We start from the raw sequence: 18,855 nt of genomic DNA on the forward strand, positions 1-18,855 counted from the left end.
CCTCCATGTGCTGCAGGGGGACAGCCTGCCTCACCATGGTCTTCACCACAGGCTGCAGGGGAATCTCTGCTCTGGCACCTGGAGCGCTGCCTCCTCTCCCTCCTTCTTCACTGACCTTGGTGTCTGCAGAGTTGTTTCTCTCACATGTTCTCACTCCTCTCCTTGGCTGTAGTTGCTCATTTTTCCCCTTCTTAAATATGTTATCCCAGAGGCACTACCACCGTCACTGACTGGCTCGGCCTTGGCCAGTGGCGGGTCCGTCTTGGAGTGGGCTGGCATTGGCTCTATCGGACATGGAGGAAGCTTCTAGCAGCTTCTCACAGAAGCCACCCCTGTAGCCCCCCCCGCTACCAAAACCTTGCCATGCAAACCCAATACAGTCTGATATTTCTTCTCTCTCTCTCCCCCTGGTGAAAACATGGTAAGTGTCCTCTGGTTCTTGTTATAAACACCCTTTTTTCCTTTCTCAAAAATCTTGTAATTTTTGATTCTTTTGTTAAGGCTTAAATGTTTAACAACTGCTTGTTTTAAACCAGCTTCCCAAAACAATTGGTCTGTCTTTCCCTACATTGTTGTATATTATTTATAGTACAGCAGTACTGAATGGCATCCAAATTAAGGGTCCAAGCAGGGACACGTTAAAACTGCAATTCACATTCCAAAAATCTTCCAAGGAGAAAGAAATCTTCCTTCTACCCTTTAGTGGTTCACTTTGAGCAAAATCTTATCCATAGCAGGAGGAAGCTTTCCTGTACACAAAACATTACATCTAAAATGACAAATAATATTTCTACAGGGCTTAAGGTGGAAATTCCATAGTAGCAGGGGAGGAAATTTTCAGTATAAGAAACTGTGAAATTTGTGATTATTGAAATTTGATTATATTTTATACTTTAAAAGAATTGTAGGTATTTTACATTAAGTAGTTGAACCTTTCTCTTGCATTACGTTCTGTAAAACTGGCCTTTTTAAAAACCACATTGTTTATACAGTGTGTGACTCTGAGATACAGTTTTAATGTATCTGTATGATTTTATGATTTGTCAAATATACTTGCCCCACACATTTACCATATGTATATATACATGTAAACAATGTGTCTATAGTATCTTAATAATCTCTGACACTTTTTTCAGCATAAACATTGTGTATACCTACTGTTTAGCCTAATGGTGACCGGTTTTCTTCTGTTCTAGTGCTTATGTACCAAAGACAGCAGCAGGTCATTGCAAGTGGGCAGAAGTTCTGAAAGATTTGGAGCAGATCAAGACATCCAAAGTAAGTTCATAAAAAAGTCAGCATTTCATGTAAGCATAGGAGCAGACATAATTAAATATTTAGCACTGTACTCAGCTAAGAAGTGTCAGTGACAGGGAGCAGGAAAAGGGATGGTGTTTGTATAATGCTGTTTCATGGGTGGAAGCAAGGGAATAGAAGGTTAAAAGGAATTGGAGTTGACCAAATACTGGGGACTCTAGAATTAAATATTATTTCCTTTCTCACTTTTTTCTAAGAAAAGGGGCAGTGGGCTTGGGAGTTAGGTCCTTCAGAGAAAGTATTGTGGGGCTTGATTCTGATGAGTCCTCCTCACAGTGAAGCCCATCCTGCAGGTTACTAGGTGACTTTAAGATCCCCTGCCTTGCCGGGGATGGATTGGGCCTTTGAACTTGGAGCTAATCCCTGTCTTGCAGAGTTAGCTTTATTATCTCTAAATCTGTTAGTTAATGTTCATAATTGTAACTCTTGTTTTCTTCTAGGACATTGATGTCAGTTTATATACTGCAAACACAGATGAGGATGTAAGTAAGCTCGAAATTTGACCACAGCTGGTCTAATACGGTAGCTTCATTTCTTTACTAGCAACTTTCTTCTAAGGCAGCCTTGATCTAATTTGAGAAAAGTTTCAGAAATCAAATAATTTGCCTTGAAAGTAACAGTTCTGTTAGTAAAGTACTTATGATAAATTACGTAAGCAGGTATTAATTATTTTTATTGAATCACCTGCTATTAAAATTAATCAATTAAAAGGGATGATCCCAAATGATCTTATTAAAGGAAACACTGCTAAAATAATGTTGGTATTCATTTGTAATTTGAGGGAGGAAAAAAGTGACAAAGAAAATACTTCCAAAGACGATTATTTAACACCATGCACTACTTAATGGAATAAAATACTGGAGAAGTGGAATATGGAGAGTAATTGTCAGCATCTACCTGTGCATTTCTCTGCTTTTGCCAGCCGCACACACATTCTCTTAGCTGAACTGAGCCAGAAAGGTTAATCCATTGTAATGGCTGATTTAATACCGGGTAATGTCAGGAAGATTTTCTTTAAGTGGGACAGTCTGATGTGAAAGTCAGACAACCTGGGACTTATTCTTGGCTTTATTGTTGACTTGATGGAGAAATCAGTACCTCTGCTTCTTTTTCTTTAATTGGTGAAATACAGATAATATCTACTCTCTCTTCTCCCCTACCTAGCTACCCTCCCCTCCCCTATTCTGAATTCAGATCTCTGAATGAAAGTGCTAGAACTACTAAGAATAATACTAATTTAATTCCACTATGTTTAATTATATCCCAAATTCCTATCCTAATTAAATATTTTTCTGTGTTCTGCATCAAGACACTATGTTTCACCTCATCTTAGCAAATTGGCTGGCCTTTATGCTGTCAGCTCTCACAGCCAATCGCAATCTTTGGAGATATTTAAAAGTATTTGAATAGTAAGAAGAGATATCCAGTAAATAAAAATCAGCCACTTCGTGGTAAATTATATCTTACATTCACTTATTCCTATTTAATCATAAAACTATTACTACTTCATTTTTTCAGAAAGAATGCCAAGAACCTGTAATAAGATGCTTTTTCTTAGAGATGAAAGTGATTCTTCAAGAATGTCGTATCAAAAATTGTAGTAAAACACAGGATGTATTGAACATATGCAAAAATGGAAATGCAAGCTTAGAAAAGAACAAGGTAAGCGACACCAACAGTCTGTGGAAAAAAGGCAAATCAAAAGAGTTTCTTCAGTAGCAGAAATACCTCTTTTGTTATATAAAAGGTGGGATGGTACAGATGAAAGCAAATGGGATCCAGCAACCTGTACATATACCAATGAAAAAGCTACACATATAATGATGAAAAAGCAGAATTTAGTGTTTTTTAGAAAACCACTTTCAGGATTCCCATCAAAGCAAATACTTTTGACTGTGCATACATACATCAGGGTGTATGTATGCACATACATGTGCATACATCAGGGTGTATGTATGCACATACATGTGCATACATACATGATGTATGTATGCATACATACATCAGGGTGTTTGAATGTGTATGTATAAATAACAGTGTGTAACTTCAGTATCTAAAGTCAGGTATGCTCAGACACATACAGAAAAGTATCCCAATCTTCAAAGGGACAGCCACATGCATCTCTCACTGAAGTGCTGTATCTTTGAGAGCTGATCCTACTCAGAAAGCAACCCAGGAACTGCACAGAACATAAGTACCGTGGAAGCCTCCAGCAATGCTTTCTTGTAGCCATTGACTGCATTGGAAATATTCACAAAAACAGGACAAACAAGGGTTAGTTTTCTATCAGAACAAATAGATCAGTATCCTGCTTTACTATTGCATTTTCTTTTTCAGTTGAATTCCACAACATCAGCAAAATGCAAAGAATGTGAAGAGTATGATGAAAAAAATTTTACAGAATTTATACAGAGTTTTGTAAAGGTTATACAGAAGGAATGCAAACACTGACCAAAAGACACAAGCTGGGAACCAAGACTCTTCCACGAACATCCTCAGAGAAATTAGATTATTGCCAGCAATAAACTGGAAAGTATATCACTTACAATCCTACTTACACAGCATAACACGTAAACAAAGAATAATAAAATCCCTGAAATTCACAATGTATTCATAACCGAATACACACAAATGATATTACTTATGAAATACAAATGAAAGGAATGTAACAGGGTTTAAAGCTTCTTTTTGACTTAAAGTGTCTTTGTTTTTTGGTAAATCCATCAGAAAAGAAATCCTGCCTAACTTACCAACATTCCAACAAAATTCTTTAAGAAGATCTCGGGATATTTGCAGTGGGAACCTCCTCATGAACATCAGTTCAGGGCTAAGCGAATGGGGTTTCAGAGAAAAGCTCTTCTATTATTAGTATTAATATAAATTTATCATACCCTGTTAAAGTATTTGGAAATAGCTATTTTTGTTATCTGAAATCTATCCCTTTACTATCTGTGCTCCTAGAAGATCCTAGCTCATCTCTCACTTTTGTTGTTAGTCATGTCTGACAGTTTTTCCTTGCTATTTTTCTTCTCGTTAACTTTCCTTCAACGAACTAGTGTCAAAACACAAGCTGAGGCCTGTTTGTCTTAAAGGTCTATTGGCTATCTCTTAATATATTTATTTGTACTATGGTTTTCAGGTAAACCCAATTACTTGTTTTACCTAAGAATTCAAAGTAAAAAATTAGAATATTTATTTAAAGATTCTTCCTTGCCTTTTTTCCCTTTTGTACAATGGTAGCATAAGGGTATTAAAAATTATCTCCAGCCTTCTCAACAGACGGTAATGCTGGTGCTTGGTTCCACTGTCCAACGACAGAACAGGCTTTGTTAGTTCATTTGTTACCTCTGACACAGGCACTACCTTAGTCATTATGGTAATTACTACAGTTCCTTCAGCAATTACCAAAGAAAGATTTCAATCTAAATTTCAACCAAAGAAAAGTAGCGTAAATTTCAGTCTCTGAATAAAGGAGGTGACCAAGTCTGTTACGCACTTAAAAAAAATAATTCTATGTGGTAGAAATCTTTCCTATGTAGCAGAGTTTGTAACTTTGGTCACCTTTTGGGATAAGAACTTTGAAGGCAGGAATCACTTTTGATCAGTTATTGGAATGTATTTCTAAGACTCAATGCAAAGTCACCTGTCCCCTGGTAGTTCTGAAATGTTGCACAGTCTTCTTTCAGCTCTTTCTAAAGTAACTGCTTTTTTCATGATTCATAACCATGTCATACCAACTGCTATCCATAATAAGTAATTCTTTCGTCCAGACACCTCCATTTCTCCATCTTCATTTGATAAATGGCTGAGTCATTCAGCTGTCCGCTTAGGAGGAAGGAAGTCTCAATCTCATTATGGCAACAAAGACACTGCTTGGTACTCCCTTATTGTTGGGTTACTCCCAACAGTCAATCATCTTCAGCACTCTGAGGAGCTGAATCTCCAGTAAACTACAAGAGAAAGAACATAAATGTGAGCACAGTGAATGTCATCTTCCAGGTGACTTACAGACTAACTGATTGGTAAATTCATAAGCACATTGATATCAGGATTAAACAATGGCAGAGGTATCACAGAAGAAATAAACAAATTATTTGCGACTGCAAAACATCAATGAAAGAAGTGTTTATTACATAGTTTGGATGAAGTAAACTGGTCCTACATTTTAAATTTTTCCTTAAAACAATGGTATGCATTGAATATGATTTTCTCCTGCCTGATGTCACGTGTATAGGCAAGGTAATACCGAGTTACAACTGTGGTCTTTAATCAAAGAGGTAACGGGATTTTCCTTATTTCTAGCTGTGAGGGAGCTTGAGACACAGCCCAGCAGTATTCGTGATGGGAGAAACAAACAGCTCCTTTGCTCAGATAGTTTTCTTTATCTTGGCCATTGTGAAAATTGGTTCCCTGATTAATTTTATTCTGATTTTTATTAAATCATTTACCAGTGGCAAGTATGTTAAATACTGTGAATTTGTCTTTCCAAAAGAATATTGCTAAGTCTGTGTCCACTCAGCTTGCCACCCCGTTAGCCACTTTCTATTGGACATTGGCCAAATCTCTTTTATTTCGTTTCACTTCCACCTGTTCCAGATGCATATTGTAGAACCAAAAAAGGCCATTGGCTAATCTGGTTCTCCAGTATTTCTCCTGGGGTTTTCGTTTTTCCTGAGAGCTAAGCTGCCAAATGAAAGCTTTACTGCATCCTGAATCCTATGGTTATAAGAAATGATCAGTATAAAAGATGGACTAAATTAAGGCCAGGTTGGTATTTTTTTTAGTGAGGTAATTCATACATATCCCAGAGGAAAAGATTCAATATGACTAAGATATGCATGAATCTGATATGACTTGTTAGTACTGCAGGCAGAACAGCAAAAACTAATTCAGGGTGCCTACTTTTGAAGTAATCATCCCTAGGTTGAGGAAGATATTTCTTCTACACAAGGTCTAGTCATTTGTGTGGCATTTACTATCTAATCTTTTCCAACTACTGTTGGTAAATGTTAAGAAAAAGATCAATACTGTATTTTCTCCAATTAATCCAACTCAGTTTGGGACTAAGGTGACTCATAGCAGAGTGTTTCTATGTTCAGAAAAAGAAATAACTCTACCTTTTGACACCAGAAGAGAAGAATAATGCTCTTCCACAGAATTTTTGGACTACATAATTCTGTTCCTGACTTTGCAATAATTTAAAATCTATTTTTCCTTTCCTTTCCTGGTATTCAGTATCCATATTTCTGTCTATACTTTAACAGGATAACGCAAGTAGCTCTAGGGCAGATGATGTCTGACATCCTCTGCCTTCTTGTTGTTTTGTTAGACCCTGAAGATAAATATTGGTTGCTCATCAATAGAACATTGCCTCCAGTGGCTCCGAATATTTGAGCACCTGTTGATCATGTACTGTGCAGGTAGTTTCACAGGAGACGTTTGAAAGTCCTCACAGTTTAAAGTCACTTCTGGATCAGCATCAGTTTATTTATACAAGGACTATTAGCTATAATACTTATAGCTATAATATAATTACAACACATAAGAGAATTTAACCTATGATTTCTGCAGTCCAGATTTTCTTTTAAGCAGTCCATCTACACTGCATGATCAATAGATTTCAGCTTCTGCAATGTCCAACTGTCTTTTACAATTAGAGGGCACAGTACGTCTTAATTTCATTTCCCTAGTAGACATTTGGACCTTAAAAGTAGTATCTGACAGTTTCCTCACAATTTTTTAAGTCAGTTCAATTTCTGACTAAGGTTATACAGTGATTTAATTAAGCTAGTAATATGGCATTATCACTGTTGAGTACACCGAAGGAGTATTCTCCTCTGATACCCAGAGTAAGCTTTTACATCCTAAGTGGCCCTTCTTAGGCATTTACCTATGTGGATGCATAAGTCTGTAATAATTAATGACTGCCCAGAGGTAGTGTTCCATTTGTCTCTTCTTTAAGCAAGGAGATGCTATTTTAATGGGCAAGATGCCTTCAGTGAGAAGCCAGCAGCCGTGGGAACCTTGAGAGCAAGCAAAGGGCAGGCTAATAAGAGTGCTGCAGGTCTACAGCTGCTGGTCTGTTTTGCCCAGACAGAAACAGGTGACTCCTCATTTGACGTGAGTGGTGGTATGAGTGGTTTCATGTTTTTCTCCATTCACATCCCCTTTTAAGGGATTGATATAAGTGTTCATTTGCTAGTTCATTTGGAAATGAGAACTTTCTGAAAGCTAGAATCATTAACGGTAGTGGAAAAAGACAAATTCTGAACTGCAGCTACCTATCTTGTTGGGAGCTTCACTGTTTTGGGGAAAATGTAAAAAAAGGTGATTCTTTGCCTGCGGTGAAGTAGCAGCAATTTCAGATTATCCGTCTTGTTCAGTGAAGTAGCTGGGGGCTCAGCAGCAATTTCAGATTATCCGTCTTGTTCATATGGCTATGTGAGGAAAATAATAGTTAGAAACATACTTTAGGATCCATTCCAGCTCCATGTGGCAAAAGCTCAGAGAGACAATGAACATTTGAGTCAGTCAGCCCAATGTACAGCGGTAACTCTTAGAAAGGAGGGCAAACAGTGTATTTGCTATGTGTATCAACAGGCATTCTTTATAGCTAAAGCAGGGTTTCAACTGCTTCAACCCTTCAACCGAGGGTCCAGATCCAAAGTTTAATAGAAGCCAAGGAGGGTAGCTACTGTAGAAGCCAGTACAGTCTATGTTGATTTAATCTCCTGAAAGCAACAGCCTGCTCCCTCTTTGTTTTTCCTGCTGCATGCAGCTTTCTGAACAGGCCCAACAGAGATTTCAACAGAGATTCAGGATTTTTTTCATAAGTCTAGTTCAGCACCTGAAAAACAGTCATATTGTTACATGCCTTAACAGAAGATGTCACTGAATTACCATCGCCTGCATGTTTTGCCAGTTATATTTTTGAGTACCAAAGAACTGTTCAATTTTTCAGTACTTCTGCCTCTAAGTAGGAATACTAGACATGCAGGTGCAGCAGATCATAGGCATTCAAGTGGCTGCACTGGAGCAACAGTATTATCCTCCTATCACACCAGAGGATCAGTGAATGTCTCCAGAAATATCATCTATTTTGTAAAGCAAAAGGCCATTTGCATTTACACAGAAAATTACTGCGCAGTAGGTTATGGCCTCCAGGTAAACTGACTAGGACAGAGGCATGTTGCAAATTAGCTTTTGTATGACACATAGCACTAGATAATCACATCACTACCCATTCCAAGTACATAAATTACATGTACAATTATTAGTCAACTCATTTGTCTAGGCAGCTGCATCACAGATACTGTGGTTCTACTGTCCACTAAACTCAAACTAAGTGCCCTGTCACCCTTGTGAATCTCTTTCTCTGCCTGCCATCCTTTCCTAGTTTAATGCGGGCAACGCCACAACAGGATGGAGCTATTAATATTTTGTTGCACTTCTCATAGGAGTAATATGGAACAAATATATAGGAACAATATTACAATAAAGTCATCTAAGATTAGCCTAGCTGTAATTATCAATAACTCCAATATCATAAGATTTGCTTTTCTCACAGTTACACTCGAAGGTGACTGAGCTGCCAACCTCTTCCTGGTAGTACTGGAAAGCGAGGAAAAATGAAACATCCACTACAGGAATGAAAGCAAACAGGAGGAAGGAAATTATAACAGTGAAAGCAAAATTATTCCAACTCACTGTGAATCTACTGCATCAGTTCTTTCTGAGTAGCAGAATTTGGCAAAGGGCTGGATGGAAATAAGGATATGCCTGCAATTTCAAAGATAAACAGCAAATTTCAAAGAGTACTTCCCACAACTGCAGTCAAATCATTCATGTCTTCCCCCTAACAGGCACCAAAGGGGGGTTTTGGAAAACTTTGGAAATTCCCATCCTGAGTCCCTGAGCCAAGGTCATGAAAGGGTGTCTTGGCAGGACGACTAAGAATGTGAGAATGAACTAGCTGCTCAAAACAAGTGGATGAAGCCAAAGCAAGAGACACAAACATCATTGTATCCTTAAGTCAGTATCGGTGTTCTTGAGAATAGAAATAACATTAATTTTTATCCAAAGTAGCCTTCACTTGCAGCTCATCCATATGAAGGCATACCTTACTAGCGATAGAAACAGCATTGCATATCAGAATTTCTGTACAGCATCAGGAGACTGATCAACATGACACTGAGCCATACTTAAAAGGGGACTATTCTGTAGTGTGTAAAGAGCTATACCTTCTCTAGAGGCAGAGAAGAAACAACTAAACTTTGCTACTATGCTCTCTATGGAATATTACTCACATGAACTTAAGGAGGAAAAGAAAGCCGTAAATGAGTAGGTTATGTGTTTTGCAATAATAAGATCAAATCAGCATCTCTAAGCTGTTTCCTTCCAACTATTTTCCTCCAAAACCTGGAAATGTTAGAGAATTCTCATGTCCTTATCAAAAGGCTTAATTAGGCGAATAATCAACACCTTAAATAAAGACATAAAGAAATAAAAATCTTCCAAAACCTCACCCTCTTCTGAATACTTATTAGAGGTGGTATTTTCTTGGTCAAGTAGAGCTGATCAGGAATCAACTGGATTGGTAAAAAAGGGGGAGAAGATGGGCAAATACAATAAAGAATGAAACATCTGTTTAAATGACTGACTTATCTGTACCGTGGCATAGGCAGATCACTACCTCTAAAAGCGGAAAACGTATGGGGGAAAAAGGAATGAAGTTAGGACATAAACACAAACCAGGGGGATTTCTGGGAAATTTCTTGAGAAATACCAAAGGCTAAAGAAGCTTATTTTAACTTTAGCATACAAATGAATATCTTATCCTGATTCTCTTCCTTCTGAGTCTGAATCAGATTTTTCAGATATGGATGGTGACTAACTACTGGGTAAAATCTTTAAAGTCTCAGCCAGATGGTGAATGGGGAGGGAAGCAGTTGAAGAAACGTCAGGAGTTATCTAAGGTATGAGGCATAATCTTTAGAACATGTGCTCGTGGACAAAAGAAATGAATCGACGTAAATACCTTCATCCTCAACTAATTTATTAGAGCCCATTTGTAAAAACATATGTCCAACAGAAATGGATCATGACAGAGTTCCTATCAACTGTGACTCTAATGCTATGGCACCCATGAAAAGAATTGAATCTTTCATCCTGTTCCTTCAAAATCTGATTTCCCTGGGGAACATAAACGGGTTTATATTCCAATGGGCTGCCTCCACAGTTCTTTCAAATTTCTAAACCCAAGTATTTACTTAAGATTTATCTTGTAATAAAGCTAGTCTCTCATCATCGTATTCAAATTCCCTAGGCAAGAAAAAACAACAGCATGGTTTCATCCCCAGACTGTAATTCCACATACTCCTGAACCACACAAACTTTGCCCCTTTGTTTCTTTTCCCAGTGAGACTCAATATTCCTCCGGGCTTTCCACTTCAATATATACAGGTCAGAGTTCAATCTCCATGTACAATTACAGAAACTCTGTAGTCAGCCAGATAAACCAACCTGCTATGTGGCTTAACATATCTTCCAGCAACCTCACTTTCACGTCTCACATCAACCACTTTTACAGCATAAAAAAGATTATCTGCACTTTCTGTTGAGCAGAAGAGTATTTGTCAAAGTTACAGGCTTTAACAAAGTTTGCAGCTGACTGAAACTCTTCTACCTTACATCACTTCTCCCTGTGCCATTAGCTTCTTCAGCATAAAAAGAGGTTCAGTAATTCTGATTTTCTACTTTGTGATTACAGTTTTATACAAAATACTGCTTTCTTTAAACCTGATGAAATAGAGCGGAGAATTATCAAAGTTTGTTCAGTGCCAAAACTTTCTGTATCTTTCTGTAAGTGGCTGTGCCTTTCAAATTAAAAAAAACGTGCATAATATGTGATATGAAAAATTATCTGAAGCTCAGGGGGTCAACATACATATATACATATATAAATAAAAATATATTTTTATATATATATAAAAGCATATATATATATGCTTTATTTTATGTTTTGATTCAATCTTCAATCTTCCTATGAATCTGTATTTTCTGGTGTTTTGTTTGCTCTATCCAGATGGTAAATTTACCATTATCTAACCTGAGCTGATTTTTTTTTCTAGTAAAAAGAATTTTTTTTTTATGTTGTCTAAGTTATATTTATGAACAAATATGTGCAGCTGTTTTATATGATGATACATTAATAGTGTTGCTTTTGAATAGACGCTGGTCAAACTCTAGTATGAGATATGCTTTATGCCAGAACATATTAAATGATGAGAACTGTGGTTATATTAGAATATAATAATAAAATAATAATAATATAATGATACAGAACCATATTGTTTATGACACATAATATAATCATAACCTAATAATAAATTAATGTTGCTTTAAGACAATATAATCACATTGCTTTATGTGTTCATGCCCATACTGTTTATTATCAGTAAAATTCCTAACTCTGTTTATTCAACCAATGCAATTTTTTTTGTGGTTTGCACTGCACATTCAATCTGTGTTGGCAGGTACATAGTATGAGCACTAGCCACATAAAAAATCCAGATGTGATTTTTGGGATACAAGCAAGGTAAAATGTTCCATCTACCACTTGTAATAGAGAGACATTTTAATTTATTTCTACGTTTCACAAAAAAATCAGGTATTGTTTTGTGGATCAAGAGCTGACTATGAAAAGTTAAACAAGCAAAATTAAAAGATGGTTTGGTTTGCTTTTCAAACCATTGCAAATTATTTACACTGAGTGTTCTAGACTTCTAGAATGTGCAGATTTACCAGTAGACATCTACAGGCTTAAATACACCTATTTCTACCTAGTATATTTGCTGTATTTACCTACTCATATCTTGCATTGCAAGCACTTTAAGGCAGGGGCATTATTTTTGTTATATTCACTGGAGTCTTCAGGAGTAATCAGAATTTATCTACTTCTAACTGGAACAGCTTAGTGTTCATCCACTTTCCTACATCAAACAGGTGAGTTCATTCATATATGCCCTGGTTTCGGCAGGGATAGAGTTAATTTTCTTTCTAGTAGCTGGTACAGTGCTGTGTTTTGGATTTAGGGTGAGAACAATGTTGGTTACACACCGATGTTTTAGTGGTTGCTAAGCAGTGCTTACACTAGTCAAGGACTTTTCAGCTTCCCGTGCTCTACCGACTGAGAAGGCTGGAGGTGCACAAGAACAGGTGAGCATTCATATATGCCCTGGTTTCGGCAGGGATAGAGTTAATTTTCTTTCTAGTAGCTGGTACAGTGCTGTGTGGATTTAGGGTGAGAACAATGTTGGTTACACACCGATGTTTTAGTGGTTGCTAAGCAGTGGTGACACTAGTCAAGGACTTTTCAGCTTCCCGTGCTCTACCGACTAAGAAGGCTGGAGGTGCACAAGAAGCTGGGAGGGGCCCCATCCCACTGGGGGTTGGGGGGGAGAGTGAGCGAGCGGCTGGGTGGTGCTCAGTTGCCAGCTGAGGTTAAACCATGACAATATACTACTGCTTATTTTACGTGTGTGTACATGTGTGTACAGGGTCAACTACCATATGCCCTAATCAAGAGATTTTCAGCTTGTGGTCCACAGGCCACCTAAGCAAAAAGTAATGAAGAAAAACAACCCTATTGTCCATCAGAAAATGTTAAATTGTCATCAGAATAAAAAAGCATGAAAAAACCCATAGTTCTAAGGACTGCCTCCAGTAAAAATAAAAACATTGTAAATACTCTGAGAATGGGTTCTAATGCACTCTTTTCACAAGTTGTAGTTGAGGAAAACAAAGAACTGCAACTCACTTTTTATATGTCAAGTTGTTTTCTCAAAATCAACTTTTAAAATACAGTGACAATATTGCTGAAGGAACCTGTGTCAGACCAAAATACACTATTTCTGTTGTGAGAAGCCGTCAGCTTGCAGCTTTGTTTATCCAATGCTTTTCAGGAAGCAACTGTACTTGGCTTTTCAAAATGAAATATTGCATGTCAGTAATCATTACACAACCTTAACGGCTCTTCTACCACAAATGACAGATCTCGTTAAAGTGACAAAAGAGAATTTAAGAGAAATTTAAAATATACTTATGTCATTAGAACATTTCTAATATGGCACAAACAATGACAACATTGTATTGTAGCAGTGTGCTATCTGTGCCATAGGTAAAACTGAGAAATTCTATTTAAAAGCTGCCTTTCCCAGGTCTTCAAAGAGTCATATAATTCTGTCAGTTAGCTTGAAATCTGTAGTCTTGCAGTAATACAGGACATATTAGTAATCACAGCTTGGGATCTTTCGAGCTGTCATTTTCCCAATAAGACAAAATTTTCTCTCCCACCAAAAAAAACCCCTAGTATTTCTTATAATTGATAGAGTCTACTGTTTTTGAATAGAGTACTGAGAAGTGAAACCATGCTTTTGGTCAATCTCAAAGCATTCAAGTCACTTAATATTTATCCAGTTAGTAGTACATGGAACTCCCCAATCCTCTAAGGCAGCAATATTGAATAGAGTTCAATATCAGTTCTGACAGCTGGGAATTTCTTCTCCTCATTAACCTTAATTGTGACTTTTTACATCACATTTTGCAAGAATCTTTTCTTAATTTCTTTTAGTCATGAGATAACAAATGAGAGATTAATCTATATTTCCTTTGGTTGTTCCTTTGGCAAGCTTGCAACAACTAATTCAGAGAAAATTAGATCATTATGAATAATTTCTGCAACTTTTTTTTGTAACAAGCTTCCTGCTTTCATGCATCATTCGACATTTTAAATTTTTTACTGATGTCTTCAGACAACATTTCTCTCTCTTACATTGCCTAGTGCAGGGCAGTGACTGGGCTTCATTTTACCCTAGACAATCTTCCTAGCAGTAGGTATCAGGCATTTGGATAAGGTAACTTATCCAAAAATCCCTTGGCTGTACTGTATTTTTATCACTTGACATAATTCCTTTTTAGGACCTCATCCTCTAGTATTTTATATCACTAATAAATTATGAAGATCTACCTGGGACAACTTAGACAGAATTCACTGAATTTCTTAAGTTGTTTGTAAGTTTTAAGTTCTCCAGCTATGACATACAAGGTGCAGATGTTAACTATTGGCTTAAAGATCTAAAGGGTTTTTTCTCAGTTTAATGTCCCCTTTTTTCCCCTCATGATCTTCTGGGATCTTCTGAAAGCATTGATCACTCTGGATAGTCTAGGTTCTGTTTCAGCATTGGTGAAGGAATCTCAAGCAGATGAACTTCCACAAAACAGGCGTCAGTTGTGTCAGCAGGTGGGACATAAACTTTTCCAGATACGTGCTTGTACAGGATTTCCGTTGTCTGGTGACTGACAGTAAGACCAAGCTATGGAAATGATGCCTTGTCCTCCTCAATGCACAGGAAAAGGACACAATCACCAACAGCCAATCACTCCTGAAACAGTTCTTTAGAAGTCATAATTTCTAACTCTGTGCAGTGGAGCTTCTAGAAGTCCCATTAACAACTGAGTAGGACGGTGATGACGGCTATTATAGAACGTGGGGTTTATGCAGATAATTTTCTTCTAGGCAAGCTGCCTTAAAATATCTATTCCAAAGTCCTGTTCTCATTATCAAAGGCCTCTATGCCAATACAAATAAAAAGAAAGGGTGAGGAATTATTCCTTGGCCCCAAGGCCAACTGGCACAGCACAGCTTATTTGGGCGTGACCATATGAATGAATGAATCTTCATCTAGTGCCAGAAAGCAAGGGATATTTTCAAGCTGCAGTGACATAAAGGGATAGGACAAAAATGATAGCACCGCTGACAAATATGCTCTAAGGAGCCACAAGGAAGGGGTGAAGGCATAGAAAGTAATTTTTTTTTCCTCCGGTCCTTCAAGTTATTGTAACCACTATTAAAACTGGCAGGATTTGGAATTTAGACACACAGATATCTGTGACTCCTCTCACTAAGCTGTTAGCTACATCTTCCAAGCCTGCAAATCATGACCAATAACAAGGTCATAACAACCATATGTTGAAACCAGAGCCTCCTTTCTCCCTGCCTAGCTACAAGTAGCATTTCAAGTGCAAACCATCTTGGTAACGGTGATCTCTAATACCTAAAGGTACTCTGTAACGACCACAATCAACAAAACCCTGGGAAATTGAGAGATAAAAGAATAACACGGTAATTTCCTTGGCTGAATATCATATCCATGAATGCTGAGACTGGCAGATCTCAAGGTTCTGAGAAGTAGGGAGTAAGAATTAAGTAGCATATGCACTCAGACACTGTTTTCAACAGCAACCCATGCCACGTTTATGAACAATATGAAACAAGATCTGCCTTTACCCTTCCCACACTAAAACACTTCCTTGCTTCATAGTAAAAAACGTTGTATGTGCTTCATTTTACAGCCCTCTTCTCCTTAGGGGTGTTACACTTTTATTTTCCTCTCATTAAACACCCAGACTACACTCATCTCCAACCTAATTGCTGTCAATAGCCAGACCACTCTAGGTTCTGCAGTGGAAGCAGTACTGAACAAGAGACATATTAAATCTCTTGAGATGCATACCCACTCCTTCCTTCGTGCCATGTGCATCCCCATGCAAGAAAAAAGTTTCACTCAGTTCCATCACAGTGAAGTCCTTCCAGACTGCATCATTCTCTTACTGCCAAACTGCTTTATTTAAGCCCTCCAATATTCACAGTAGCTATGCCTAAGACAGTGAATAAAGCTTCAGTGTGGGCAAATCTCCTTTGGCTGTGAAATCTGTAGTGCTTAAGGTTGTCTGTGCATTCTTGGTCATCAGAGTTTTGTTGAACAAGCCATTCCAGAAGGGCGTGATTATACCTCCAGGCAACCCTCACTCTGCATCAAAGTTTTCTGTTAATAAACTACAGTGTATCAAATAGATCAGTTATAACTACAGTTATAGCAAATAGATCTTAGAATTACTTAGTAGAACAAAACAAAAAGCCTTACAAATGTCTTTTATCGTCCAAAAAGGCAAAACAATGCTCGTCCAAAAAGTCAAAACAATGCTCACCCAAAAAGTTGTTTCAACTCCCCAGATGCTGCCAGAAAGTATTCCAGACCAGTTTTTGCATAGTAGTTAGGACGCTGGGACATATGTTGTAACTTGAACAGTGCAGTTGGACAACATTTCCGCAAGGAACAGATGTTTACTTCAAACAATATTCACTCACAGCTGTTGCTACAACAAAAGTATATCAAGAGAGCTCAGAAATGTATTCATGCTAAAGTTTATGGTTGGTTGTTTTCTAGTTGTAAGCAGAGTTGCAAATTATTTTTTTACTTGAAAATATTTTCTAACAGAGAAACTTATTACATCTTCAGAAACAGTCTTTTAAGCAACTTCTTAAGTTGCAGCTTTATTATAAGACTACTGATGTCCTTGTGAAAAGAGGATAACAAATATATGTCAAAAAATGTGTATGGAAGTAGTTTGCATTTTCCCCATGCCCTAGGATAATACTGTGTGGGATACTAGCACATACAAAGAGTATATAGATTACATTCTCAAACTTTCTCAGGACTTCAGGGAAATTTACAGTGGTTTTAATTCTATATTCCAAAAAGAATTACTGGAATTTTCAACTTTCACTATCTAAAAACAAAAGCCAGCTTAAAGTTAGTCTGAAATGGCTCTCAGTCAATCCAGCAAAATCAGCTCAACAGTAAAAATCTTGGCTATACCTAAAGTGATTAAGAATTTTCCAAAAGACATTCTTTGTGTAAAGGTAAAACTACAAACTCTTAAATACAAGGCAGTGATTCTGTGTAGTTTTTTTCAAGACTATTCAAATACTATCTGATATGTACCTTTGGCAATAGTTCTACAATGAATTGTACAAACTCATTCTTGTTTTGCAAATATAATGGTAAAACCCACCTTATGGTTGAGATTGCTTGTATTTTTCCTTGATGGAAAGACCTGAAAGCGTCTTTTACTTATTAAAGTCAGAGTGTCGAGTTGTTCAAAATATGTACAAGTGATTTTAGAATTGAGGGAGTTTTTAACCCCATTTTTACCCCATTTAAAAATACTCAAAACTTTCTTAAAATAGTTTTGCAAATATAATGGTAAAACCCACCTTATGGTTGAGATTGCTTGTATTTTTCCTTGATGGAAAGACCTGAAAGCGTCTTTTACTTATTAAAGTCAGAGTGTCGCGAGTTGTTCAATATGTACAAGTGATTTTAGAATTGAGGGAGTTTTTAACCCCATTTTTACCCCATTTAAAAATACTCAAAACTGTCTCAGAATATATTCTAACAGGGAACATTACTGTAAATCTTAGGTCAGAATTTCTATAACTTCACTGTAAGCATCCCAACTGTTAGCAATTAAATACATTCCTGGGAAGAAACCCTACAACATCCTGGGTGAGGGTAGAGAGTTTAATAAAGAATAAAAAGAAAACACAAAACCCCATTTTGATAAGCAAAGTATATTAATCATATCTCGATTTGAACATGAGTCAGATGACTATAATTTAATTTTATTCTCTTGCATTTTGTATATTGTTTTTTTGTCTATCACCTCCTTTATAGTATCCCTTCCTGCATTTCTTCCAGTTACAGATTAGGCTTTTAAAGACATCTCTTAAAATGGATGGTTACACCTCCAGGGTTAGACTGTGTCTCCAGCACACAGACTTTGATTTGGGTTGTAGAGAATGGCAATATCCTGCTTAGCATAACAAGGAAGATGTAGAGCAGTGAGGTGACAATTCCTTGGGTCGAAAAGCAGAATTTACAGAAGGCTGTGCATCTCTGCTCTTTTACTGTCATCACCAGCCTTCAACTGCTGTGGACAGCTTAAATTAAGACAGTTTACTATCATTGATATATTGTTTCGATCCCTTCTTTTCAGGAATTTGGAAGAACCTTATGAAAGCAAGAAGAGAATGAGAGACTAACTGAAATGAGGCACTGTTAGCAGCTCTTATGCTGTAAGGTTACATTTCAGCCCGAGATACAACTCTCAGTTAAAAGGATGTTCCCAACTACAGAGAAGTGGGAAACACTCATGGCCAGCCTCTTGATCCCAGGATCAAAAGAAGGGACAACTAGTATTTTCTTTAATTAAAATAATTCTTTTTTCTTTGCTATTTAACCTCAAAGGTATTTATAAAGGTCAAAATTAGTCATCATCTTTGTATCTCTAATGAAATAAATGCATCATTTCCCTACTTATTCTAATAGCCTTTCTTTGCAAGGTAGAATTGATAGATGTGTAACATTCTTTCTTAGGGATTCATGTAAACATACCTGAGAGTCAATGATAAATGACAAACAGATAAATCAAATACTAGAAGTTCTTGCCAGCTGTATACTAACTGTAAACCACTAACAAAGAACCACTGAGCTTCTTTAATCCCCTTGTATTGAAAATACCTAGCTAGCTCTCCAGCCAGCCAGCTAGATAAGAACCTATCTTTCAGGTAAACACTTTTTTTAACTTAAATTCAAATCCATTATTTAGTTACAAAAAACGGCACTAAAATCTGTT

The 18,855-nt window shown here is 37.1% G+C and overlaps 1 protein-coding gene across 7 annotated transcripts in view; it reads left to right on the forward strand.

The window, feature by feature from the left end:
• Positions 1–18,528, forward strand: part of IL15 (interleukin 15) — a 55,236-nt gene extending 36,708 nt beyond the window's left edge. For 4 of the 7 annotated variants that reach the window (XM_009290312.1, XM_009290314.1, XM_009290313.1 and 1 more), the window contains 4 exons: positions 1,197–1,278; positions 1,758–1,799; positions 2,836–2,979; positions 3,655–5,357. In XM_009290312.1, coding sequence (XP_009288587.1) covers positions 1,197–1,278; positions 1,758–1,799; positions 2,836–2,979; positions 3,655–3,768 — 382 coding nt within the window. In that variant the 3' untranslated portion in view covers positions 3,769–5,357. The other 3 variants (XM_019474881.1, XM_019474879.1, XM_019474880.1) reach the window with 3 other exon arrangements.
• The last annotated feature ends 327 nt before the right edge of the window (positions 18,529–18,855 follow it).

Source organism: Aptenodytes forsteri, unplaced genomic scaffold (genome assembly GCF_000699145.1).
Source record: "Aptenodytes forsteri isolate BGI_AS27 unplaced genomic scaffold, ASM69914v1 Scaffold125, whole genome shotgun sequence".
NCBI classification, from domain to species: domain Eukaryota; kingdom Metazoa; phylum Chordata; class Aves; order Sphenisciformes; family Spheniscidae; genus Aptenodytes; species Aptenodytes forsteri.